At 41.2% G+C, this 27,898-nt stretch overlaps 1 protein-coding gene across 1 annotated transcript; it reads right to left on the bottom strand.

Annotated features, from left to right (window-relative positions):
- Positions 1 to 932: 932 nt before the first annotated feature.
- Positions 933 to 7,436, bottom strand: LOC148691762 (uncharacterized). Its single transcript, XM_088683405.1, has 4 exons — positions 7,371 to 7,436; positions 7,097 to 7,280; positions 4,354 to 4,892; positions 933 to 950 (listed from the first exon to the last, which is right to left on the bottom strand). The coding sequence occupies exons 1-4, from the start codon at positions 7,434 to 7,436 to the stop codon at positions 933 to 935; spliced, it is 807 nt and encodes a 268-aa protein (XP_088539531.1).
- Between the last annotated feature and the right edge of the window lie 20,462 nt (positions 7,437 to 27,898).

Genomic DNA, 27,898 nt, shown 5'->3' with positions numbered 1-27,898 from the left:
TAAAACACTAAACTAGACTCAAAGAATGCAAAACTAAACACTTAAAACACTAAAACAAACCAAAAGACTCAAACAGCACCCAAAACACTCAAAACAGCCTTAAAAACAATTTCTGGGCAGTTTTGAGCACTTTGACTACTTTGGACGAAATTGGGTAATAAAATGAATCAAAACACTTAAAAACACAAACTAAGACACTTTCTAACTAAGTTGGACACTAAAGCAAAGGGGGATTGAGTTTTTGACGAAATTAAATAAAATGCACAGAATGTAATTCAAACAGATTGTAAAGATGAATTTGATGGAATTGAATGGATGGGAAGCTAGCTAGAGGGTTCTTCTCCACACATGTCACACTTGCACACAAAACGATTTCTAATTGCTTTTCAATAAACCATGAATTCTCAACGCCCCAGATTAACCGTGAATTGCACTAATTAACCCTCAGATTTTCCTAACGTTATTGAATTGGATGATTGCATACGACAACCCAAAACATTCCCCACAAGTCCCCTACATGATTGCATAATAGAGATACAAGCAAGAATCATTAAGTTCTATGAAAACCATAAGCATTGACGAAGCACTTGTTACTATGATTGCATGAAACTTATGCCAAGAATTTACTTAACGCGATTGAGATCATCAACCTTTACTACTTGTGAATATAATTCCATAACGATTAGGTGAAATTTCCTTATATCCTAGCATCCAATTTATGCATGATAATTAAGCGTGCAGTCTCAACCAACACACACAAATCAATGTAACTCACATAGATAAGTAAATTGAATTCACAACTTATGAAACGCAATTGGAAGTAATCAAATCATATTGCAAACATAAACATGTATTTCGAATCCCCCCCTAGCCAAGGGGGGTTTAGTTCCTCATACGTACAAGACAAAGATAAGTAATTTTAACCATTGAAATCAAGGAGAGGAAAGCACCTAAAAATTCCAACAACTCAAACTTGAATTGTATGAACATTTAAGCACTCTTCTCCTCCTCTTCGTTGCGGTACAAGGTCTAAGCACGGGTTTGATGGCTGGAATGTGTATGAATGCACGGGTTTGATGGCTGGAATGGATGTGTGATGATAGGGTAGTGTTTTAGAGGGATGGGGAGTGTTGGGAATGAAAGGAGGAAGTGCACGGCTTTTGGGCAGATTGGGAGATGGTAGGGGGAATGCACGGCTTTTGGGCAGATTGTGTGAAGTGTGTATGAATGAATGGTTGTTTTGTGGCTGCAATGGATGTTTATTTATAGGTGGATGAATGATTAAAGAGGGAATATGACAACTAGGTTGGTTGGTGGCTGCCATCATGAAGAGTGCATGGATGTGGCTGAATGGGTTAAAGAGGGAATGATGATGGGAGAGCATGTGGGTGACAGCTAGGTTGGTTGGTGGCTGCAATGGAGGTGTGGAATGATGATGGGAGAGCATGTGAGTGAATTATGAAGAGTGAATGTATGTAGGGTGCTGCTATGGTGGGAAATATTGGGCAGAAAATATCCTAAGGCTTTATTACTTAGTTTAGGAAAGGATGTAACTCCAAATCCTCCTTTAGGTCTTCAATTTCGTCCATTCCTTTTGCTCCAAGCATATGCTATCCATTCCAAGCCCAATTTTGCTCCAAAATGCTCCAAAATGCATCCTTTTGCATACTTTGCCCTTAAATCCTGAAAATACATAAAACTAGCTTAAAAGACTACTTTACTAAAGAAAAACACTTTAAATGCACAAGACAAGCTAAACTAAGGTGCATAAATATGCTCCTATCATCCTTCAAATTTTTATGTGATTTTCGGAGTTATAAAACAAAACACACTAAAACACTCCAAATCAACTTAAAAACATTTTAAAACAGCAAGGAACAACACTTGAAGTTATGGGTGATAAAATCCAACGAATTTGCATCAACATACTTAGTTACCCCTCCACACTTCAATCAAACATTGTCCTCAATGTTTTAAGCCTAAATTCACACCAAACAAAAGTAAACACATCAACAGTAACTAAACATACTAAACATGGCAGAATGTAACTAACAAAGAGAAGAGTTTAGGGACGCAAATCTGGTTATGGAGTGTAAATTCCATCTTCTCCTTGGTGATTGCATTGAGGCTTGATCTTTAGTTTGACTGGAAGATTTTCTGGTTTCTTCCAATCGTTGATTTTTCACAGGCTACTCTTGAACTGGGCTGGAGGATTCTGACACATGGTAGGCAAGCACGAGGTGGAGGTGATGACCTGTTTCTTTGTTCAATCTTTCCAATTCGTATTGAAGAGGGTTAGAGGATAACTCAGCATATGCAGTTGTTGTGTTTGCTGACTATCCACAAGATTGATGTTTCCTTGTCACTCGTCTTAGCTGTTCTCCAAGCAGATGTGGTCCCTTCTTTGGAAGTGTATCAACCGTTGAAGAAGACTACTCGAGAGCAACGCTAGGTAAGCAACCAGGGAATAGATTCCAGGTAGTCAGTTCCAGATCGGAAGACTGACTCCAAGTGCCGGCTGATTGCTCACTTCACTTTGCCATGCGAGTAATAACAAGGACAAAGGAAAAGACAGGGAAAGATCATGATATGAGATACCTTTGCTTTCGCCCTTGATGATATGAGATACTTTTGCTTTTGAAGAAGCAGCGAATGAATCAGCACATATATTTGTTGCGCTTGTCTCCACATGCTTCGATCCACCGTTTCCTCTTGCCTCATCTGTACTCCAGGCATCTGGTATCTTCTTTGGGGGTACATCAATGGTTGAATAGGTGTTCTCAAGAGAAGAAGAAAACTGAGCATGTTGAGAGGTTTGGTTGCAGCTAAATTCTCGGCCGAGAAGACAAGTCATGGGTTTTTGGATGTATGCCTTGCCATGAATGTTGATGTATTATAGGAATTGTAATGGCAAGTAGTAGTGCGGATGCGGCTTTGTCAGAGATCTTTTGACAAAGTTGCACGCGGTTTCTGAAAAACCGAGATTTCGGCTTTTTCACCCACGCTTGTCGACAAAAGTGTGTAGCTGGGATAAAGACCTCCACGCGTTTTCAACTTTGTCAGAGAGCTTTTGACAAAGTTACACGCTTTATCTGAAAAGCCGAGATTGTGTCTGAAGAGTTGGCGAAATTTACGCAGGAAAATCCGACTTTGAAGAGTGGTGTCTCTTCAATTTGAATCGGTGGTTGTGTCGTCTCTCCTTTTATAGAGGTGATCGATCACCTCTAACATGCACACTTTGAAAATTTCCCATTCGTGAAACTCGTCTCCGGCCCTTTGAGATTTTACTCCATCCAACCCTTCTCTTTTAACATCTTTGAAAATGGCTAACCCATCTAACATTTGCTTAGATTTGAGTCTCAGCAGTGATCCGGTTGCACCGCGTCAGGGTAATGTATGGTGCCCGTTTTTCTTATCTTCTAATGACCCTCTTACAGGTGAAGACTCCATGATGATGGATGCAACAACAGCTACGATAGTAGCTAGGAACCTCCTCACTCCTAAAGATAGTAGGCTGCTTTCAGGACGGTCCGATGAGTTGGCCGTTCAAGAATCCCTAGCTCTCAGTGTTCAGTGTGCGGGCTCTGTGTCCAACATGGGCCAACGCCTACTTGCTCGATCCCGTCAAGTTGAATCATTGATGGCAGAGGTGGAAAATCTCAAGCAAGAGATCAAACAGCTTAAGCACGAGAATAGAAGTTTGCACGTGTTTGCAAATAACTATTCGACAAGCATGAAGAGGAAGCTTGATCAGCTGCAAGAATCTGAAGGTCAAATTCAAAGTGACCGTCAAAGGTTTGCGGCTTTCTTCCAGAGGCACCTTTTTCCTGCGTCATCTAGCGTTCCACCAAGTATTGAGGCCTCGAATGATCTATCTTCGATGCTTCCCGCTTCGATGCCACCCGCTCCTAGAGTTTTGCCACGTAGTGGGGCTTCACGTAAACAACCTTTGTGAAGGCTCCATCTTTCTCTCTCTTTTTTTTTTTTTTTTTTTTTTTTTTTTTTTTTCATCTTGTAATTTCTCGGAAATCAATGAACATGCTTTGTTTTATTCAGTGTATTGGGTTGCCTCCCAAGTAGCGCTTTCTTTTACGTCTTGCAGCCGGACGAAGAACCCAATCACTCCAGATTGGAGCCCACGGCTTCCAAGGGTATGTCATCCACGACATGCTCCACAAAGGTGTCATAATAGGGCTTCAAACGATGCCCGTTCACCTTGAATTCGTGTCCCGTTTTCAAGCTTTGGATTTGGATTGCACCATGAACAAAAACATTAGTAATAACAAACGGTCCAATTCACTTGGAACGTAACTTACCGGGAAACAAACGTAAACGGGAATTGAACAATAGCACTTTCTGCCTAATTGAGAATGATTTCCCACGGATCATGTTGTCATGGAAAGCTTTGGTCTTTTGCTTGTAAATGCTTGCATTATCGTACGCCTCGTGCCTTATCTCATCAAGCTCATTTAATTGCAATCTCCTTTGACTTCCCGCTTCATCGAGGTTCATGTTAAACTTCTTGATGGCCCAAAGTGCTTTGTGCTCCAATTCAACGGGAAGATGGCACGCCTTGCCATAGACAAGTCGAAAGGGGGACATCCCAATGGGGGTTTTGTACGCCGTACGATACGCCCAAAGTGCATCATCTAACCGTAAGCTCCAATCCTTCCTTGTTGGCCCAACGGTCTTCTCAAGTATTTGCTTGATCTCTCGGTTGGAAACCTCGGCTTGGCCATTCGTTTGAGGATGGTAAGGTGTAGAAATCTTATGGGTGACATGGTATTTCCTCAATAACGCTTCAATGGTCCGATTGCAAAAGTGTGACCCTCCATCACTAATGATCACTCGTGGCATTCCAAACCTTGCAAAAATGTTAGTTTTAATAAAATCTGCAATCACTTTAGAATCATTAGTCCGGTGGCCTTGGCTTCCACCCATTTTGACACATAATCAACCGCAAGCAAAATATACATGAAACCATACGATGAAGGGAAGGGACCCATAAAATCAATACCCCAAACATCAAAAATTTCAACATTTAGGATAGAAACCTGTGGCATTTGGTCCCTTGCACTAATTCCACCCATTCGTTGGCATTTATCACATGTTAAGCAAAAAGTTTTAGCATCCTTAAAAATACTAGGCCAATAAAATCCACATTGTAACACTTTGAGGGCCGTGCGTTGTGTGCCAAAGTGCCCTCCACATGCATATGTATGACAAAAACTCAAAATTGAATGACATTCAGAATCATGCACACAACGACGTATAATCTGATCGGGACAAAATTTCCATAAGTACGGATCATCCCACACATAAAACCATGCATCATGCCTAAGTTTATCACGTTGGTGCCTAGTGAACTCACTTGGAATACGTTTTGACACCAAAAAATTAACAATATCGGCATACCAAGGTGCACTAACCTTAATGGACAGCAATTGTTCATCAGGGAATGTCTCGGCAATGGGTAGGGCCTCTTCATTGTGCACCATTCGGCTTAGGTGGTCAGCCACCACGTTTTCACTTCCCTTCTTGTCCCGAATCTCTATGTCGAACTCTTGAAGTAGCAACATCCATCGAATTAGCCGTGGCTTGGCCTCCTTTTTAGTGAGCAAGTACTTCAGAGCTGCATGATCAGTGAAAGCAATTACTTTAGTACCAATTAGATATGATCGAAATTTATCTAAAGCAAAGACAACGGCAAGAAGTTCTTTTTCCGTAGTGGAGTAGTTCAATTGTGCATCGTTCAATGTCCGTGAGGCGTAGTAGATGACATGCGGCCTCTTGTCCTTTCTTTGTCCTAAAACAGCTCCTAAAGCATAGTCAGACGCATCACACATGAGCTCGAAAGGTAGACTCCAATCCGGTGGAACAATGATGGGTGCCGTGGTCAACAACTCCTTAAGTTGGTTGAATGATGCCGTGCACTCCTTGGTGAATTCAAACGTCACGTCTTTTTGTAGGAGACGGCAAAAAGGTTGTGCAACCTTCGAGAAATCCTTGATAAACCTACGATAGAATCCTGCATGGCCAAGAAAAGAACGAACCTCTCTAACCGAAGTTGGAGAGGGTAAGTGATGTACAAGATCTATTTTCAACTTATCAACCTCAATACCATTTTCAGAGACTATATGACCTAAAACTATGCCTTGTTTAACCATGAAATGGCATTTTTCCCAATTAAGAACAAGGTTAGTTTTAACGCAGCGTTTTAAGATTAAACTAAGATTATGCAAGCAACCATCAAAAGAATCACCAAACATGCTAAAATCATCCATAAACACTTCAATGATTTTCTCAACATAATCAGAAAATATGCTCATCATGCATCGTTGAAATGTAGCAGGTGCATTACATAAACCAAAAGGCATGCGACGATATGCAAAAGTACCGAAGGGGCATGTAAAAGTGGTTTTTTCTTGATCTTCGGGTGTTATGATAATTTGATTATAACCAGAATAACCATCAAGAAAACAATAGAAAGCATAACCGGCTAACCTCTCAAGCATTTGGTCGATGAACGGCAATGGGAAGTGATCCTTCCTTGTTGCAGCGTTTAGCTTCCTATAATCGATGCACACCCTCCAACTGGTTTGAATGCGTTGAGGAGCAAGTTCATTCTCGGCATTTGCAACCACAGTCACTCCAGATTTCTTCGAAACGCATTGAATGGGTGAGACCCACTTACTATCCGAGATTGGATAGATTACTCCACAATCCAAAAGCTTGATTACCTCCTTCTTCACAACTTCCATCATCGGAGGGTTGAGACGGCGTTGAGCCTCTCCGGATGTTTTGGACCCCTCCTCTAGAAGTATGCGATGCATGCATGTAGTAGGGCTAATTCCCTTGATGTCGGCCAAGGTCCATCCAATTGTCGTTTTGTACTCCTTAAGCACTCGCACCAATTTGCTCTCTTCTTGTGCCGTGAGTGAGGATGAAATAATGACGGGCAACGTGTCATCCTTGCCCAAGAAAACGTACTTCAAATGACTAGGCAACGGCTTAAGTTCAAGTGTAGGTGGCTGCACAATTGAGGGAAGCATTTTATTAGCCGAAACTGAACTTAAAATAGGGTCCGAATACTTACCCGATTGTGTTGGCAATGACTCGAGGGCAGCCACCATCTCAATGACCTCATCATTAGGGGGCACGGCAAAAGAATGATCATGCATGCCATAGGTTCCTATGGTTGTCGCTTCAATGTTTTGCTTGTCCATGCCTTGTGCAATGACCAATTCAAGTGCATCGTTGTTCAATTTGTCAAAATAGTCCTGCGACAGAGAGTCAATTACATCAATAGCAAAACATGAATGATTCTCACTAGGGTACTTCATAGAATCAGAAAGATTAAAATTAATAACTTCCCCATCAAATTCCATCATCAACGTGCCATTATAGACGTCAATCTTTGTCCGAGCAGTTTTCATGAATGGCCTTCCGAGGAGGATGGGCAATGAAGGGGCATGGTCCGATTCATCCATCTCAAGTACGTAGAAGTCCGCCGGGAAGATCAAATGATTAACCTGCACTAACACATCTTCCAAAAGTCCCTTTGGATAGGCATTAGATCTATTGGCTAATTGTATGATCACACCATCGTTTTTCAACGCTCCTAGGTTCATAGATGCATAAATTGAATATGGCATGACATTTATAGATGCACCTAAGTCTAACATGGCAGATTCAAACCTAGAATTACCAATAACACACGGAATTGTAAAACTACCCGGATCTTTGCATTTTGGGGGCAGCTTGCGTTGTAAGATGGCTGAGACGTTTTCACCTACTTTGACCACCTCCTTGGTCGAAATCCTCCTCCTATTGGTGCAAAGTTCCTTCAAGAACTTGGCGTACCTCGGGACTTGCTTGATTGCATCCAAAAGGGGGATATTGACTTGAACTTTCCGAAACGTCTCCAAAATGTTCTTTTCCGCTTCTTCTTTCTTTGTTTGCTTAAACCTACTAGGAAAAGGAACATTCGCAAGAAAATCATTAGTAGGAACCGAACTTGACACGTTTTTACCTTTATTGGATGAATTGGACGACTTGGGATCACTTGGAACTTGCGGCACATTTGGTTCCACCTTGGCCGTGAGTGGCCTTTGCTCCTCCTCTTCAATTCTCAACTCGTCCTCCTCGTTGGAACGTGATTTGGATGGTTTGAGGTTAGATCCGACTTGCTTTCCACTTCGCAAATGCATAGCTTTTGCAGATTCGAATCCACCTTTCGGATTGACCACCGTTGAGCTAGGCAACCTTCCTTGCTCACGAAATTGCCCCATGAACTCGGCAATTTGTCGCACTTGCTTCTCCAAGTTGTCCACCCTCTTGTCTTGGATTTGCCTCTCTTTGTTTTGAGTTTGGACTTCCTGCGTCAAAGTAGTAAGTAATTGAAAAATCTTATCATTATTACTTGAATTACCTACATTGCTTTGGGCAGGTTGTGCTTGGGCTTGTGGTGGTGCCAACGGCTTTTGATAGAAACCGGGGGTTGTTGCCTAAATCTGCTTTGTTGTTGACCGTGTTGGGGGTCTCGCCATTTGAAATTCGGATGATCACGCCAATCGGGATTGTAAGTATTAGAAAACGGATCACCACGTGATTGGTATTGGTTGCCATATCCCACGGCATTGAGTGTCTCCCACCCTCCATTCTCGATCAATTGTGGGCACGTGTTCGTACGGTGTCCTTGCATGGAGCATACGCCACAATAAGCTACGGTTTTGACTTTTGGACCTTCCACCACCTGAGAAAGCAACGTAGTAAGGTTAGCCATTTGATTTTGAAGTTCGGTTATGGCACTTACCTCATTGACTTGGTGTTGTCGTGGGGTACTCCTCTGTCCAACGCCTTCGTATTGTTGAGCGTTCAATGCTCGATTAGCAATCAAGGTCTTTGCAGCCGTGGGGGTCTTGTCCACCAAGGCTCTTCCCGCTGAGGCATCTAGCATTTGACGTTCGATTGGTAGAAGTCCCTCATAGAAGTATTGTAAGAGAAGTTCCTCCTTCATCTGATGCTGTGGACATGAAGCAACAAGAGATTTAAAACGTTCATAATAAGTAGGAAAAGATTCACCTTCATCTTGGCGCCGTTGCCGGGGATTAGGAGGGATTGTTAATCACTTGGATTTGACTCAAAAACGTAAAAACACAATATAAGACACCAAACTAGACCCAAAGAATGCAAAACTAAAGTTTAAAACACTAAGACAAACCAAAAGACTCAAAACAGCAAGAAAACATTCAAAACTGCCTTAAAACTACTTTCTGAGCAGTTTTAAGCACTAGAGAAGAATTTGGACGAAAATAGTTATAACTTGACTCAAGATACTCTAAAAACACAAACTAAATTGATTTCTAATTAATTTGACACTCCAAGTAAAGGGGGATTTTGATTTTGACGAATTTGGAAACAAAACTTAATACTTTGTAAAACGAACAGATTTTAAAAACGAATTTGATGGAATTTAATGGATGGGAAGCTAGCTAAGGGGTTCATCTCCACACATGTTATACTTGCACACAAAACGATTTCTAATTGCTTTTCAATAAACCATGAATTCTCAACGCCCCAGATTAACCGTGAATTACACTAATTAACCCTCAGATTTTCCTAACGTTATTGAATTGGATGATTGCATACGACAACCCAAAACATTCCCCACAAGTCCCCTACATGATTGCATAATAGAGATACAAGCAAGAATCATTAAGTTCTATGAAAACCATAAGCATTAACGAAGCACTTGTTACTATGATTGCATGAAACTTATGCCAAGAATTTACTTAACGCGATTGAGATCATCAACCTTTACTACTTGTGAATATAATTCCATAACGATTAGGTGAAATTTCATTATATCCTAGCATCCAATTTATGCATGATAATTAAGCGTGCACTCTCAACCAACATACACAAATCAATGTAACTCACATAGATAAGTAAATTGAATTCACAACTTATGAAACGCAATTAGAAGTAATCAAATCATATCGCAAGCATAAACATGTATTTCGAATCCCCCCCTAGCCAAGGGGGGGTTTAGTTCCTCATACGTACAAAACAAAGATAAGCAAATTTAACCATTGAAATCAAGGAAAAGAAACACCTAAAAATTCCAACAACTCAAACTTGAATTGTATGAACGTTTAGGCCCCTCTCCTCCTCTTTGTTGCGGCACAAGGTCTAAGGATAGGTTTTGGGGTGGTATTTGTATGGAGGAATGGTTGTGTGATGGTAGGATAGTGTTTTGGAGGGATGGGGAATGGTTGAAATGGAAGGATAGATGCTGGAATTGGAAGGGAAGGCACGGCCAAGCTTGTTCTAAGGGGAAGATGGTGTGTTTTTGTGTATGAATGCATGGGTTTTTATAGGGGGAATGGGAGAATATGTGGCTGATTGTTTAAGAGTGCATGTGGCTCTTATGATTGAGAGTGCATGTGGCTGAAATAATGATGGAAAAACAGCTAGGAAAAGAATGATTAAAGAGGGAATGCATGTGGAAGTGTGGCTGCAATGAAGGAGAAAAGCTGGAAAATGGAATGGGATGCACGGCAAGGTGATGTTTGGTGCTGGAAATGAATGTGTTTGCATGTGAATTAAAGCTAGGGTGAATGATGATGAATGCATGTGGATTAAAGAGGGAATATGGAAGAGAATGTGGTACAATGATGAAGTGGGAAGCTGGAAATGCAAGGGGGGAGTGCACGGCAACAAGGGTTGAATGATTATGGGTGCATGTGGCTGAATGATTTCTTGGTGAGGGGATGCATGGGTTGATGAATGGGAAAAGTTGCTGAATGATGAAAGGGGAATGGAAGAATGTGGCTGCAATGATGGTGTGGAATGCTGGAAATGCAAGGGGAAGCACGGCAAAGGATGTTGTTTGTGTGAAGTGTGTGTGAATGGTGGTTTTGCACGGCTTTGATGGATTGTTTGATTGGGCTAGAGGTTTTGCATGGCTCAAAGGATTGTTTGATTGGACTAGGCCCTTTGTTTTATGTCCTAAAGTGTATACAAGGCCTTCAATTTCGTCCAACACTTTGGCTCCAAGCATAAGCTATCCATTTTTAGCCCAAAAGTGCTCCAAAAGGCTCCAAAATGCACTTCTTTGCTCCTTTAGCCCTTAGAACCTGAAAACATACGAAAATAACTTAAAAGACTTAAAGAACTAAGAAATAACAACGTAAATGCACAAGAACAAGCCAACTAAGTTGCCTAAATATGCTTCTATGAAATTCCCCCACACTTAGCTTTTGCTAGTCCTGGAGCAAAACAAAACAACAAAAGAACACGAAACTAGACAAAATGAACAAAACACAACCTACACCTTCCAACAATGGTCTCAGGGATTTTCAATGCACATGACATGTTAAAAAATCATTATCTCCACAGATTTTAGTCATCTTCACACTTAAGTACATTCTTAATCATAGTCACCACATACTAGTTCACAATTAAGCATTTAAAACCATGTTTTGAATGTAGTAACATGCTTTAGAGAATTTGCTCAATTCCTTACAAGATATGCACTCAATTTTCACTCAGATTTTCTAACTACACACCCTAATCTAGTCATATGCGAGAAGATTGATGTAAACATGAAAACGAACACTCACATATATGTATCACAAAGAAAGCAATTTCTGGAGTTAATAAGCATGTTTAGATATGATCTCATGAATGGAATGCTACTACTTAGACGTGAGAACCAGTGACACCATATGCTCATACCAAATTCAAACTCTACAAATTGAAATGCACAACACTTAAGATAGAAGTCAAGGGTTGTAATGGGAAAAGTTGCTGAATGATGAAAGGGGAATGGAAGAATGTGGCTGCAATGATGGTGTGGAATGCTGGAAATGCAAGGGGAGGCACGGCAAAGGATGTTGTTTGTGTGAAGTGTGTGTGAATGGTGGTTTTGCACGGCTTTGATGGATTGTTTGATTGGGCTAGAGGTTTTGCATGGCTCAAAGGATTGTTTGATTGGGCTAGGCCCTTTGTTTTATGTCCTAAAGTGCATACAAGGCCTTCAATTTCGTCCAACACTTTGGCTCCAAGCATAAGCTATCCATTCTTAGCCCAAAAGTGCTCCAAAAGGCTCCAAAATGCACTTCTTTGCTCCTTTAGCCCTAAGAACCTGAAAACATACGAAAATAACTTAAAAGACTTAAAGAACTAAGAAATAACAACGTAAATGCACAAGAACAAGCCAACTAAGTTGCCTAAATATGCTTCTATCACTAGCGTAATACATCACTTGCAATAGCTTGTTCCTCTGGTGACCAAAAATCGCTCCAATAGTATAGTCACTTGTGTCATACATAATCTCAAAAGGTAATTCCAATCCAGTGTAACTATCATAAAGGTTGTTGAGAGCTTAACTTTCAACATGTTGAACGCCTAAAAACATGGTGAATTGAATACAAATTCAAGATCTTGAAGGAACAAGTTACACAATGATTTTGTAATTTTTTAGAGATCTGTAATAAAACAATGATAAAAACCAGCATGACCAAGGAAACTTCGAACCCTTTTGATGGAAGTGGGTGGCGGAAACTTGGAATTGTCTCAATTTTCGCCTTATAATCTCGATGCCTTTGACAAAAACTTGATGTCCCATAAAAATCCCTTCTTGCACCATAAAATGAAACTTTTCCCAAATTAAAACTAAATTGGTTTCTTCAAATCTTTGCAAAACCAATGCTAAATTATCTAAACAAGAATCAAACGATGAGTCAAAAACTGAGAAGTCATCATCCATGAATACCTCAATATAACGCTCCACCATGTCAAAAAAAATACTCATCATGCTCCTTTGGAAAGTAGCAGGATGAACTAGTGCAGCTTCCATAGGATCATTGGGCTTCTCAACTTCAATTTTTTTTTCTTTTTTTTCTTTTTTGAAATCGTTGTATCAATTAGATCAACTCGAAAAAAATCTTCCTCTTCTCTTGGAAAATTTCAGCCACGAATATTTTGAATGTTGGTTATTCTTCTCCAATTCTCAATGTCAAAATCTTTTGTTCCACATCAGTTAAAGTTCTTGATATGATAAGAAAGGGTCAACCCAAAATCAACTGTTTCAAAATCTTCTTCCATATCCAATACCAAGTAACATCCTGAAGAAATTAGCTTATCAACCTTCATTAACACATCTTTGATTATTCCCTCTGGATATGCAATTGATGACACACCCCGACCGAGACCAGGGCATGCTGGCCGTCACGTGGAAGTGACGCAACCATGTGCACAGTACGGAAGCTAATAAAATAATAATAAAAGTACAAATAAATAAAAACCAGCTATACACAATGTAAAAACATACATGTGCAAGCGTAAGTGTGAAAACAAAGTTCAAAGCACGAAGACTTAATGCAGTCCTGAAGAAACAACGCTACAAAAACACACCCAAAGGTGGTCCTACACTGGTGATAATCTGTCAGATATGCCGGGGAAATCCTCTGGGGAGCCACCAAAAGTGCTAGCCAACTAGAACCTGGAGGGGCGAAAAACAGAAAGTGTGAGTGGGCAAAAACAAAGTTTTTCAAAAACCATTTCATAAACAAAGTTCTAACCCCTCGCCGTAAAACCTGTATACTTCCCAGAAAAATAGGATATATACATATATATAAATCATGCTCGGAAATATGCCATGCCAAAGGTCTCTAAATAGAATGCAAGTGCTTAGGAAATGTCAAATCAATGCCACATAATCTGTCAGCCGGAGTCACCTAACGTGACCTGTACGGTTGAATCTAGAGCTTAAATCTCCAACTCACTAACTATACCTGCACACGAGTCGGAACCACCTAGAGTGGTCTGTACGACAGGACTGGGTGTATAATAAGTACGCTCAAGTGCTACGATCACGTGAAGGCTGGGCGAATAATCGCGAGTCACCTACAAGTCGGAACCACCTAAAGTGGTCTGTACGACAGGACTGTGCACCTAACTTGGATCCAAGATGAGTGTGTGGTGCGGGAGGTGAACATCACGTGAAGGACTGTGCATAACTCTGGCCGGGAGCACTAACATCGGGGGTGCAGGTTATGAGCTCTCTATGCATTTCGAATCACTACTGAACATAAGCATAAACCATACTCACCTGGCACTTACATGTGCGCCCGCAACACCAACATACAAACATATATATGCTACTAATAATACATAAACAAACGGCAAACATAATGCATGACATACAAATGTATAAACGTTTCCATTCACTTTCTGGGAAAAACGTAAGTATATAGGTATATACGGAAAACCAAAAGCCCACTCACTAGTATGTAGAAGGGTCGTAACCCCCTTGCCTCGAGTGACCGCGCTCGTCCTCGGGATAGGTCTCACCTATATGCGAAACAACTATAAAAACGTTAATTTTAAAACACATAACCAACATCACGAAATAACTTCTCATACAATGCAGAAATGGGGTGTATGAATACACCAACGTGATCTACTCAACCTCAGGAACATCCCCATATTTTTAGAAAAATTTTCCGACGCCGCACACGCCCCCACACGCCGGCCAAGGCACGGCCACACGCGCCGCCCACACGTAGGCATATGCCTGGCACACTGACGGCGTCAGTTAACGCCATCAGGAATATTCCGTTAAATCTAACTGATGCCGTTAACGCTGTTAGGAATATTTCGTCCAAACTGACGGAATATTCCGTCATCTTCTCCGGCTAAACTCCGGCGCCGGTGACGGCATCAGAAAACCAGGAAAACTTTAAAACCTTGTATCTTCTTCGTTTTTCAACGAAATTTCACAAAATTGGTACCAAAATGAAGCTTACAACAAGAGGAACAAATCCATACCACTTTCAAGCTCTAAAACCCATGGAATCTTGCCAGGAAAACACCACCAACTCTGGCCAAGCTTGAAACTCACGATCCCGACGTCCAAAACCTTCAAACGAACCACCTCGAGCCTCCTAAAGACCTCACCAAGCTTCCTACAAGCTTGAAATTCCCAAAAACACAAGAATTAATGTGTGCATGAATAGTGACCAAATCGGGGTATCCCGAGTTCGACGTGAAAACGAAGGTATCCTTACCTGAAATATGTATGGTTGAACTCCTACAGACCTCACGAGCATGAATATATAATTTTTTTCCTCGATCTATGAAGGTTTCAATGGTTTTTGGGTGTGTCTGTACATATGGGGATAGAAATGGGAGAGAGAGAGAGGGAAAGAGACAAGGATACGGGACAGGGAAAAAGGTGAGGGGGTGTAGGAGAGTGTGTGTGGTCCAAAACCAGCCAAACAAAATCCAAAAACAACCACACAACGAAACAAACATGATAGGGGAAAAATCGTCATTTCACCCCTACGGTACGAAAAGTCAGGGACGGGCTGTCACAACCTACCCACCTTATTAGAATTTCGTCCCGAAATTCAAAACAACCACACAAAGCAAGCCCCTAGTGATCAAAGAACAACCGAGGATACAAATCTCTCATCCGATCTTCAGTTTCCCAAGTAGCTTCCTCCACGGAATGATTCCTCCACAAAACTTTCACCAAATTCACTGTCTTGTTCCTCATCAACATAATGTCGAAGTATGGACACGTGAAAAACGTTATGTACTTTAGCCAACTCAGGGGGCAACTCCAGCCTGTAAGCTACCTCACCAACTCGCTCAGTGATCATGTACGGTCTGATATACCTGGGACTCAACTTACCCTTCTTTCCAAACCGTACAACGCCTCTTCATGGTGAAAGCTTCAGAAACACCCAATTGCCAACCACATACACTTTGTTAGTAGCATGCCGATCTGCTAAACTCTTTTGTCGATCCTGGGCCGCCTTCAGGTTAGACTTGATTACCTGAACATTTTGAGTAGTCTCCTCAACAATTTTCGGGTCCACCAAAACTCTTTCTCCGACCTCTGACTAACACAAGGGTGTGCGACAAGATCTACCATACAATGCCTCAAATGGTGCCATGCCGATACTCGAATGAAAGCTGTTGTTGTAGGCAAATTCCATTAAATCCAACCACTTGTGCCAAGCGTTACCAAACTGCAACACCGAAGATCGCAACATATCCTCCAACGTCTGAATGGTTCTCTTTGACTGTCCGTCCGTCTGAGGATGATACGCCGTACTATAAAGTAGTCTCGTACCCAAAGCCTCCTGAAAAGCTACCCAAAACTTAGATGTAAATCTTGGATCACGATCCGAGACAATACTCACAGGGACACCATGGTACTTCACGATCTTCGAGATGAACAACTCAGCTAATCGGCCTAAAGAATACTTCTCCCTTACTGGAATAAAATGTGCTGACTTAGTAAGCCGATCAACAATCACCCAAATGCCATCAAAACCATTATGTGTATGCGGAAGCTTGTACACAAAATCCATAGTAATGGTTTCCCATTTCCACTCTGGAATGGGAAGCGGCTGCAACAACCCAAACAACTTCTTCCTTTCTGCCTTAACTTGCTGACAAATAGCACACCTACTCACATACTCAACTATCTCCCTCTTCATACCCGGCCAATAATAAAATGGTCGAATGGTATGATACATTTTAGTAGCTCCTGGATGTATAGCATAAGCTGAGATATGTGCTTCATCGAGAATTGCTTTCTTTAAATCCAAATTATTAGGCACAAACATCCTACCCTCCTGCATCAGCATGCTGTCCGAATCACGAACTCTGAGGTCTCTCCTTCTCCCTCGATCTCGAGCTTGGATCATTTCTTGATTTTCCCTATTCGCTACCTGAGCTTCAAGCACCTGATCAACTAAAATTGGCCTGACTTGAAAATTAGCAAGTAAAGTCACCTCTCGATCTTCCGCCTCCAACCTTACTCCCGTGGATCTTAAGTCTGCCAGAAGAGGAATACGACTAGCGTACAACGCGTTGATACGACCTTGAGACTTCCTGCTAAGTGCATCAGCCACTACATTTGCACGACCAGGGTGATAGTCAATCGTGCAGTCATAATCACTAAGCAGCTTCATCCACCTTCGCTGACGAAGATTAAGATCTTTCTGTGTAAAAAGATACTGAAGACTCTTATGATCTGTAAAGATCTTATATTTCTCTCCATAAAGGTAATGTCTCCACAACTTCAACGCAAAAATAATGGCTGCTAACTTCAAATCATGTGTAGGGTAATTCAACTCATAAGGTTTCAGTTGTCATGAAGCATAAGCAATTACCCTACCATGCTGCATCAACACATAACCTAGACCATTCAAAGAAGCATCACTATAGACCTCGAAATCACCACTATCGTCCGGGCGCGCCAAAACAGGTGCATGAGTGAGACAATACTTCAACTGTTGGAAACTCTACTCACACTTATCATCCCACTCAAATTTAACGTCTTTCCTCGTTAATCTCGTTAGTGGTAAAGCAATCACAGAAAAATCCTTGACAAATCGTCGATAATACCCTGCTAAACCAAGGAAACTCCTCACCTCAGTGACGGTTCGCGGTTGCTCCCATTTCTCCACAGTTGCCACCTTTTGAGGATCCACTAAGGTACCCTGAGCTGAAATGATGTGCCCCAAAAACGCAACTTGGTCTAACCAAAACTAGCACTTGCTAAACTTAGCATACAATTGGTGTTCCCTCAACCTTTTCAACACCAAAGTAAGATGTCGAATATGCTCTGCTTTAGACTTAGAGTACACCAGAATGTTGTTGATGAAAACAATAACAAACTTATCCAAATATGGCTTGAATACTCGGTTCATCAAATCCATAAAAACAGCTAGTACATTCGTCAATCCAAATGGCATAACCAGAAACTCGTAATGACCATAACGAGTCCTGAAAGCCATCTTAGGAACATCATCCTTACTAATCTTGAGCTGATAATATCCAGACCTCAAGTCAATCTTGGAGAATACACAAGCACCTCGAAGCTGATCAAATAAATCATCAATACGCGGCAACGGATAACAGTTTTTAATTGTTACCCGATTCAATTGCTTGTAATCAATACATAGCCTCAAAGTTCCGTCTTTCTTTCTCACAAACAACACTGAAGCTCCCTAAGGTGAAGTACTAGGCTGAATAAAACCCTTATCCACTAATTCCTGCAACTGAACTTTCAATTCCCTTAACTCAGCAGGAGCCATACGATAAGGAGTCAAGGAAATAGGATTAGTACCTGGAAGCAACTCAATGGTGAACTCCATGTCTCGGTTTGGCGGCAAGCCAGGTAAATCCTCAGGGAAAACATCAGGAAAATGTCTGACTACCCTTACATCCTCCACACTACTAGGAACAGCATCATCCAACACCACATGAGCTAAGTACCCCTGGCAACCTTTAGATAACAACCTTTTCGCTCGCATAGCAGAAATAACACCATGTCTCACCTCACTCTGCTCGCCCACAAAAGTAACCACAGGTAATCCAGGACGATGGAACATAACTATTTTCCCGTAACAATCAATATTGGCACAATTGAAATGCAACCAATCCGTGCCCAGAATCACATCAAAGTCAACAATATCCAACGGGATATGATCAGCTGGCATAACAACATCCTCCACTATCACTGGACATCCTGGGTACACACGATCTACAATACATCTCTCCCCTCTAGGCATAGTGAACTCTAAATCATATCCTAGAGGTGTAGGGTGAGGTTGCGTCACTTGAGCAAATGTATAAGAAATCACAGAATGTGTAGCACCACAATCAATTAATACTCTAGGAAAATAACCAAGGATATTTAACGTACCCATGATCAAGTCTGGATTGTTTTGAGCGTCCTGCAGAGAAATGTTGTGAATACACCCCTAGGTCTGCTGCCGTCCACCTCGACCTCTGCTCATCTGGCCACCACGATTTTGCGTACTACGCCCCTGACTGGGCTGACCAGACTGCCTCGAAGACCCCGCACTACTCCTAGCAATCTCCCTGTTCTGAGCCTGTCCTCTTTGAAACCACTAAGACCCGCCTTCTGGAACTGGAGGATACGGCATGTAGCCACCAGAATACTAGGGATAACCACCCTGAGAATATGGATCCTGGGGATATTGATACTGTCCCGGGGCATAAGGAACAACATCGCCCTGGTAGTAATAGGCACCACCTCGACCCGTTTGCTCATAATTACCAGGACCAGGAATCTGCTGAATCAGTGCAGGTGGTGGCAAGAAAGTCTGCTGGGGCTTCTGCTGACTCTGGGGACAATTTGCAGCCCGATGTCCCATCTGCCCACAAGTAAAGCAACCACCACTGCCTCACCTACACTCACCAAAATGTCGGTTATTACACCTGCGGCAAACTGGGGCCTTACCTCTACCAGCATCACCCTGTCTTTGGCCTCTAGCACCACCAGCAAACCTACCACCACGACCCTGACCAGTGGCGCTAAAACCACCGCTAAAAGAGCTAGAACTAGTGCCACCCCTCTTGAAGTTCTGGGTCCTACGAGGTCCAAGCAACGCCTGGCCCTTGCCCTTATCATCTTTCCTCTGGTTATCGTCTTTTTCTTCCTCCTCACTCTTGCTTGACATGTTCTCTGAATCCTCAATTCTCAACAAAATCTCATAAAACTCCTGGTAGGTGTCACAAGGGGTAGTGGTCGCCATCGAACGCCACTTCTTCTTAGTGCCCAAACGGAAACGACGAAGCATCTCCGTCGGACTGTCAGCAACATCCAAATGATAATGAGACAGATCAGTAAATCTCCGATAGTACTCATTTGCTGTCAACTTCCCCTATCTTAGCTCAGTGAATTCCTGCTTTTTACGGTCAAAATACTCAGGAAGCACAAACCTTCTCCTGAACAACTCTCTGAATACATCCCAATTAGTCCTCTCCGCTAGAGACAAACGACGAAGTTCCTACTTTCACCAGGATGCAGAATCCTTACCTAAAAACCACGATGTCGTCTCTACCCACTTCTCGACAGGGAGATTCCCCTGATTATGCAAAACACGAAAGGTCTTCTCAATATGTTCTAGCCACCGCTCCGCACCCTTAAAACCCTCGTTGCCTTCAAACTTATCCAACTTCAGATTATACATAGTCTCCAGAGGAGTCCTCTAGGGAGGGCGGAGCGCCGAATGAATAGCTGTAGCAATAGCTTCCCCCAGCTGAGCCACATCGGGGAAACTATGCTCAATAGAGCGACGTGGTTCCCGACGAGGCGGCATAATTCTAACAGAAGACACCAAAACCATTAGAATACTCACAAAAGTAAAGGACTGCGAAACCTAGGCTCTGATACCAAACTGACACACCCCGACCGAGACCAAGGCATGATGGGCGTCACGTGGAAGTGACGTAATCATGTGCACAGTGCGGAAGCTAATAAAATAATAATAAAAGTACGAATAAATAAAAACCAGCTATACATAACGTAAGAACATACATGTGCAAGCGTAAATGTGAAAACAAAGTTCAGAGCACGAAGACTTAATGCAGTCCAGGAGAAACAATGCTACAAAAACACACCCAAAGGTGGTCCTACACTGGTGATAATCTGTCAGATATGCCGAGGAAATCCTCTGAGGAGCCACCAAAAGTGCTAGCCAACTAGAACCTGGAGGGGCGCAAAACAGAAAGTGTGAGTGGGCAAAAACAAAGTTTTTCAAAAACCATTTCATAAACAAAGTTCTAACCCCTCGCCGTAAAACCTGTATACTTCCCAGAAAAATGGATATATACATATATATAAATCATGCTCGGAAATATGGCATGTCAAAGGTCTCTAAATAGAATGCAAGTGCTCAGGAAATGTCAAATCAATGCCATGTAATCTGTTAGCCGGAGTCACCTAACGTGACCTGTACGGCTAAATCTATAGCTCAAATCTCCAACTCACTAACTATACCTGCACACGAGTCGGAACCACCTAGAGTGGTCTGTACGACAAGACTGAGTGTATAATAAGCAAGTATGCTCAAGTGCTACAATCACGTGAAGGCTAGACGAATAATCACGGGTCACCTATGAGTCGGAACCACCTAAAGTGGTCTGTACAACAAGACTGTGCACCTAACTTGGATCCAAGATAAGCGTGTGGTGCAGGAGGTGAACATCACGTGAAGGACTGTGCCTAACTTTGGGCGGGAGCACTAACACCGGGGGTGCAAATTATGAGCTCTCTATGCATCTCGAATCACTACTGAACATAAGCATAAACCATACTCACCTGGCACTTACCTGTGCGCCCACAGCACCAACATACAAAGATATATATGCTACTAATAATACATAAACAAACGGCAAACATAATGCATGGCATATAAATGTATAAACGTTTCCATTCACTTTCTGGGAAAAACGTAAGTATATAGGTATATACGGAAAACCAAAAGCCCACTCACTGGTATGTAAAAGGGTTGTAACCCCCTTGCCTCGAGTGACCACGCTCGTCCTCAGGATAGGTCTCACCGATATGCGAAACAACTATAAAAACGTTAATTTTAAAACACATAACCAACATCACGAAATAACTTCTCATACAATGCTCAAATGGAGTGTATGAATACACCAACGTGATCTACTCAACCTCAGGAACATCCCCATATTTTTAGAAAAATTTTCCGACGCCACACGCGCCCCTACACGCCGGCCAAGGCACGGCCACACGCGCCGCCCACGTGCAGGCACGTGCAGGCCAAGGCACGGCCACATGCGTCAGTTAACGCCGTCAGGAATATTCCGTTAAATCTAACTGATGCCGTTAATGCTGTTAGGAATATTCCGTCCAAATTGACGGAATATTCCGTCATCTTCTCCGGCCAAACTCCTGCGCCGGTGACTGCGTCGGAAAACTGGGAAAACTTTAAAACCTTGTATCTTCTTCGTTTTTCAACCAAATTTCACAAAATTGGTACCAAAATGAAGCTTACAACAAGAGGACCAAATCCATACCACTTTCAAGCACTAAAACCCACGAAATCTCGCCGAGAAAACACCACCAACTCTGGCCAAGCTTGAAACTCACGATCCCAACGTCCAAAACCTTCAAACGAACCACCCCGAGCCTCCTAAGGACCTCACCAAGCTTCCTACAAGCTTGAAATTCCCAAAAACACAAGAATTAACGTGTGCATGAACAATGACCAAATCGGGGTATCCCAAGTTCGACGTGAAAACGAAGGTATCCTTACCTGAAATGGGTATGGTTGAACTCCTACGGACCTCACGAGCACGAATAAATAATTTGTTTCCTCGATCTATGAAGGTTTCAATGGTTTTTGGGTGTGTCCGTACATATGGAGATATAAATGGGAGAGAGAAAGGGAAAGGGACAGGGATACAGGATAGGGAAAAGGGTGAGGGGGTGTGGGAGAATGTGTGTGGTCCAAAACCAACCAAAAAAAATCCAAAAATAATGACACAACGAAACAAACATGATAGGGGAAAAATCGTCATTTCACCCCTACGGTACGAAAAGTTCGGGACGGGCTGTCACAATTGATCTACCTACTATCTGTAAAGAAACAGTACTAGTTTTAATCTCACATATTCCAATATTCTTAGCAACAGATAAGGATAATAAATTAATGCTAGAACCCAAATCACATGAAGCTTTTTCAAATAAATTTATGCCACTAATGCATGGAATTTTGAAACTCCATCTATCTTTTTGCATGAGCGGAAGTTGTCTTTGAAGGATTGCAATGCAATCTTCTATCAACTAAATCTTCTTATGGTCGCCGAATTTTATTTTCTTTGAGATGATGTCAGATGATGTCGTTCATGAATTTGGCATAGTTTGACATCTGCTCTAGAGCGTCGGCAACAGAATATTAATCTCTAATTTCTTAAACATCTTTGAGAGTTTGATATATTTCTTCTCTAACTTATTCTTCTTGAACTGCTGAGGAAGAGAAATAAGGGCACATATGCCTTAGGTAGCGACAGCAATGGCAGATTTTGGAAAAGCTTATGTAGTGGTTCATGTGGTGGCTGATGGATGTAGGACAATTAACAATGGTTGTTGTTCTTATGCAGTTTCTTCAACCTCTTCAGGGCCAACCCTAAGAATTTGGGGGCCCTTGGCGAGCTTTTGATGTGGTGTTATAGAGTTATTTGACTCTTGACTCTTTGTACATTGATATGTATAAAAAATAAATAAATAATAAAAAAATTCCGCCTACATACATGGGAAAAGTCTATTTTTACATCAAATGTCATTAATATTAATATTAAAAAAAAAAAAAGATATGCAAACATTACTTAAATATTACAGGTTGTGTATTTTTACGCAAATGTACTAATTAAGTTTATATAATGCAGTCGCCAACAATTAAGTTTACATATTATACATTTTGTGTGCTTACACGGCTCGCCTGCCAGTCGCCAGCAAGTCAGACCAATTTGATCGAAAAAGAAGTCGCTAGACTCCCTACGCAAGACACCAAATTTCAATATTTTTTTATTTTTTATTGTTTATTGTTACAATGTTACTTACTGAGTCAGTAAATGAATGAACAGTTGAATTACAGGGACTGCATGGGACGACTGGAGAAAATATTAGAGTGAAGAGGATAGTAATTTTTGTACACGTGTAGCCTTTATTTCATGTGCGTGAAAAAAAAAAAGTAAAATTTTTGTTGTGAAAAATTATATTATTGCATATGATTTAATTTTTTTATATTTTAAAAAATTTGACGGTTGGATTAATAGGGACTGCATCTAACAACAATTATTTAAACTAGCATATGCCCACACACAAAGTGTGTGTGAACACTTCTTATTTTTATTTTTAAAATGGAAGGAGAGAGGATGAGAGTGAGAGTGAACATGAGAGTAGGGAAAGAGGAGAGAGAGGATTTTTTTTTTTTTTTAATATTAGAGATATATTAGTCACATGTTGGGGAGGCTTAAAAACAAGGAAAATTTGGCATGTGTGAATTTACATTACTGCCAATATTTTTTATTTCTATTCAAGTTTGATTAGAGGGATAGAATTATAATTTTATGGGGTTTTGGTTGACAATCAGGGTTCTATTTTATATATACTAGCATTTGCCTACACTGTAACATCCCACATCGCCCAGGGGAGTGGATCATCTATGCCTTATATGTATATTCCCATCTCTACCTAGCACGAGGCCTTTTGGGAGCTCACTGGCTTCGGGTTCTGTAGGAACTTCAAAGTTAAGCGAGTTCACGCGAGAGCATTCCCAGGATGGGTGACCCACTAGGAAGTTCTCGTGTGAGTTTCCAGAAACAAAACTGTAAGGGCATGGTCAGGCCTGAAACGGATAATATCGTACTACAGTGGAGTCGAGCCTGGGATGTGGTGGGGGCCCAAACCGAGATGTGACAATTTGGTATCAGAGTCAATCCTTGGTCGAAAGTGTGCCAACGAGGACATCGGGCCCCTAAGGGGGATGGATTATAACACCCCAAATCGCCCAAGGGAGTGGATCTTATTGATGTGATAATTATAAGCACACAAATTAACCCTCTTTTTATCAGTTGTGGTGAAGTATGTAACTAGGGATCGTTCTGGACCGGGGATTAGGAGGGATTGTTAATCACTTGGATTTGACTCAAAAACGTAAAAACACAATATAAGACACCAAACTAGACCCAAAGAATGCAAAACTAAAGTTTAAAACACTAAGACAAACCAAAAGACTCAAAACAGCAAGAAAACATTCAAAACTGCCTTGAAACTACTTTCTGAGCAGTTTTAAGCACTAGAGAAGAATTTGGACGAAAATAGTTATAACTTGACTCAAGATACTCTAAAAACACAAACTAAATTGATTTCTAACTAATTTGACACTCCAAGTAAAGGGGGATTTTGATTTTGACGAAATTGGAAACAAAACTTAATACTTTGTAAAACGAACAGATTTTAAAAACGAATTTGATGGAATTTAATGGATGGGAAGCTAGCTAAGGGGTTCATTTCCACACATGTTATACTTGCACACAAAATGATTTCTAATTGCTTTTCAATAAATCATGAGTTCTCAACGCCCCAGATTAACCGTGAATTGCACTAATTAACCCTCAGATTTTCCTAACGTTATTGAATTGGATGATTGCATATGACAACCCAAAACATTCTCCACAAGTCCCCTACATGATTGCATAATAGAGATACAAGCAAGAATCATTAAGTTCTATGAAAACCATAAGCATTGACGAAGCACTTGTTACTATGATTGCATGAAACTTATGCCAAGAATTTATTTAACGCGATTGAGATCATCAACCTTTACCACTTGTGAATATAATTCCATAACGATTAGGTGAAATTTCCTTATATCCTAGCATCCAATTTATGCATGATAATTAAGCGTGCACTCTCAACCAACACACACAAATCAATGTAATTCACATAGATAAGTAAATTGAATTCACAATTTATGAAACGCAATTAGAAGTAATCAAATCATATCGCAAGCATAAACATGTATTTCGAATCCCCCCCTTGCCAAGGGGGGCTTTAGTTCTTCATACGTACAAAACAAAGATAAGTAAATTTAACCATTGAAATCAAGGAAAAGAAACACCTAAAAATTCCAACAACTCAAACTTGAATTGTATGAACGTTTAGGCCCTTCTCCTCCTCTTTGTTGCGGCACAAGGTCTAAGGATAGGTTTTGGGATGTGTTTGTATGTGGAATGGATTGGGGAATGGTTGGGTAGTGTTTTGGAGGGATGGGGAGTGGTGAAATGGAAGGGGAGAATGCTGGAAATGAAAAGGATGCACGGCAAGGGATGTGTGGTGCTGGAATGTGTATGAAATGGTAGTGTTTTGCAAGGCTAAGCTTGTTGTTTTTGTGTATGAATGCATGGGTTTTTATAGGGGGAATGGGAGAATATGTGGCTGATTGTTGAAGAGTGCATGTGGCTCTTATGATTGAGAGTGCATGTGGCTGAAATAATGATGGAAAAATAGCTAGGAAAAGAATGATTAAAGAGGGAATGCATGTGGAAGTGTGGCTGCAATGAAGGAGAAAAGCTGGAATGGATGTGTGATGCACGGTAAGGAATGAATGGTGCAGGAAATGAATGTGAAAGCATGTGAGTGACAGCTAGGGTGAATGATGATGAATGCATGTGGATTAAAGAGGGAATATGGAAGAGAATGTGGTGCAATGATGAAGTAGGAAGCTGGAAATGCAATGTGAAAGCCACGGCAAAGGCTTGTTGCTGGAATTGAAAGGTTTTGCACGGCTAAGGCTTTGTTTGATTGGGCTAGGCCCTTTGTTTTATGTCCTAAAGTGCATACAAGGCCTTCAATTTCGTCCATTCCTTTTGCTCCAAGCATATGCTATCCATTCCAAGCCCAATTTTGCTCCAAAATGCACCTTTTTGCTTCCTTAGCCATATGAACCTAGAAACACACGAAAATGGCATAAAGGACTAAAATAACTAAAGAAACACAACGTAAATGCATGAGAACAAGCCAATTAAGTCGCATAAATATGCTCCTATCACTTATATGTCGTATATGTATATTCCCATCTCTACCTAACACGAGGCTTTTTGAGAGCTCACCGGCTTCGGGTTCCGTTGGAACTCTGAAGTTAAGCAAGTTCGCGCAAGAGCAGTCCCAAGATGGGTGACCCACTAGGAAGTTCTCGTGTGAGTTCCCAGAAACAAAACCGTGAAGGCGTGGTCGGGGCCTAAAATGGACAATATCGTGCTACGATGGAGTCGAGCCCGGGATGTGGTGGGGGCCCGGGCCGGGTTGTGACATACACACTTTGTGTGTATGAACATATTTTTTTAGAAAATGAGAAGGGGAGAGAGAGGGAGAGATAATGTGGGGGGAGTGGGAGGTTTTTGTTTTTGCTTTTTTTTTATTTTTTTATTTTATTTTTTATTTTTTAATATTAGAGGTATTTTAACATCACCTATAAGTGAGGCTTCAAAAAAAATAAAACAGGAAAATTTAATTGCATTATTGCCCATCATTTTTTCGTGTGATAAAAGACTAATTTGTCTTTTCACCCTCTTTTGGTTGATAAATAGGGTATATATATATATATATATATATATATATATATATATATATATATATTAGAGCCCCTCCAAAGTGAGGGCCTTATGCAGGCGCCTACTTTAGCTACTCTCAGGGTCAGCCTTGGACCTCTTCCTCCTCAAAATTTGGTACCAAATTTGCTCCAGCCTTCACTTGTTTTCCTTTCAGAAAAGTTATTGCTTTTGCTTGCTCTTGGCTTCTCAGATTAACTACAATTTGGCTTGGAAAATAACATTTTTCCCTAACAGTTAATGTATAAGCTAGCTAGCCCATTTGAACCTCCAAATTTTTTTATCAAAGTAGCCTGGTTCTGAAGAGTTGTCTCAATTTTACTCATAAACTAATTTGTATGGAATGAAAGAATGTTCATGTCACCGGCAAGTTGAGCATGATATCTTCCAAATTATTCTTCTTCTCTTGAGGTTGAAAATCCAGTGTTGGCTCTTGCACATTCTGATTGTTGTTTCATGAGATATTAGAGTGATTTCTCCATCTTTGATTCTAAGTATTTGAGTATGGATCATTACTCGAATGTCTATGTGCATTCTAGATCTTTACCTGACTATCTGTGTGCATTCACCATGTTCGCTTGCTCTTGGACAAATTCCAGAAAATCAACTCCATACGGACAAACAACTGTGGCATGACTAGGAATGGCACATATGGAACAAATCTCTTGAACTGGTGCTCTCCCGTTCATATAAAGAAAAGTTTCAAGTTTACTAGCAATCGTATCGACTTGAGCCTTTGAAGCAAAAACATTAGCATTAGAATCGTTAATCTAAAAAAATTCCAACACGCTTTCCTCTTGCTTCAAGATGTTACGTTTTAAGTGCTAGAGTATAAAAAAAATGCTTGACATTCAGCTGGCGTCTTATTCTTAATTTATCCCCCTGCATAGTTGTTCATTACAGCTTTGCTTGAAAT

Source organism: Pyrus communis, chromosome 13 (assembly GCF_041283825.1).
Source record: "Pyrus communis isolate YQ-2024b chromosome 13, ASM4128382v1, whole genome shotgun sequence".
In the NCBI taxonomy this organism is placed as follows: domain Eukaryota; kingdom Viridiplantae; phylum Streptophyta; class Magnoliopsida; order Rosales; family Rosaceae; genus Pyrus; species Pyrus communis.
The sequence above is the reverse complement of the archived record's forward strand: the minus strand, read 5'-3'. Positions and strand labels throughout refer to the sequence as shown.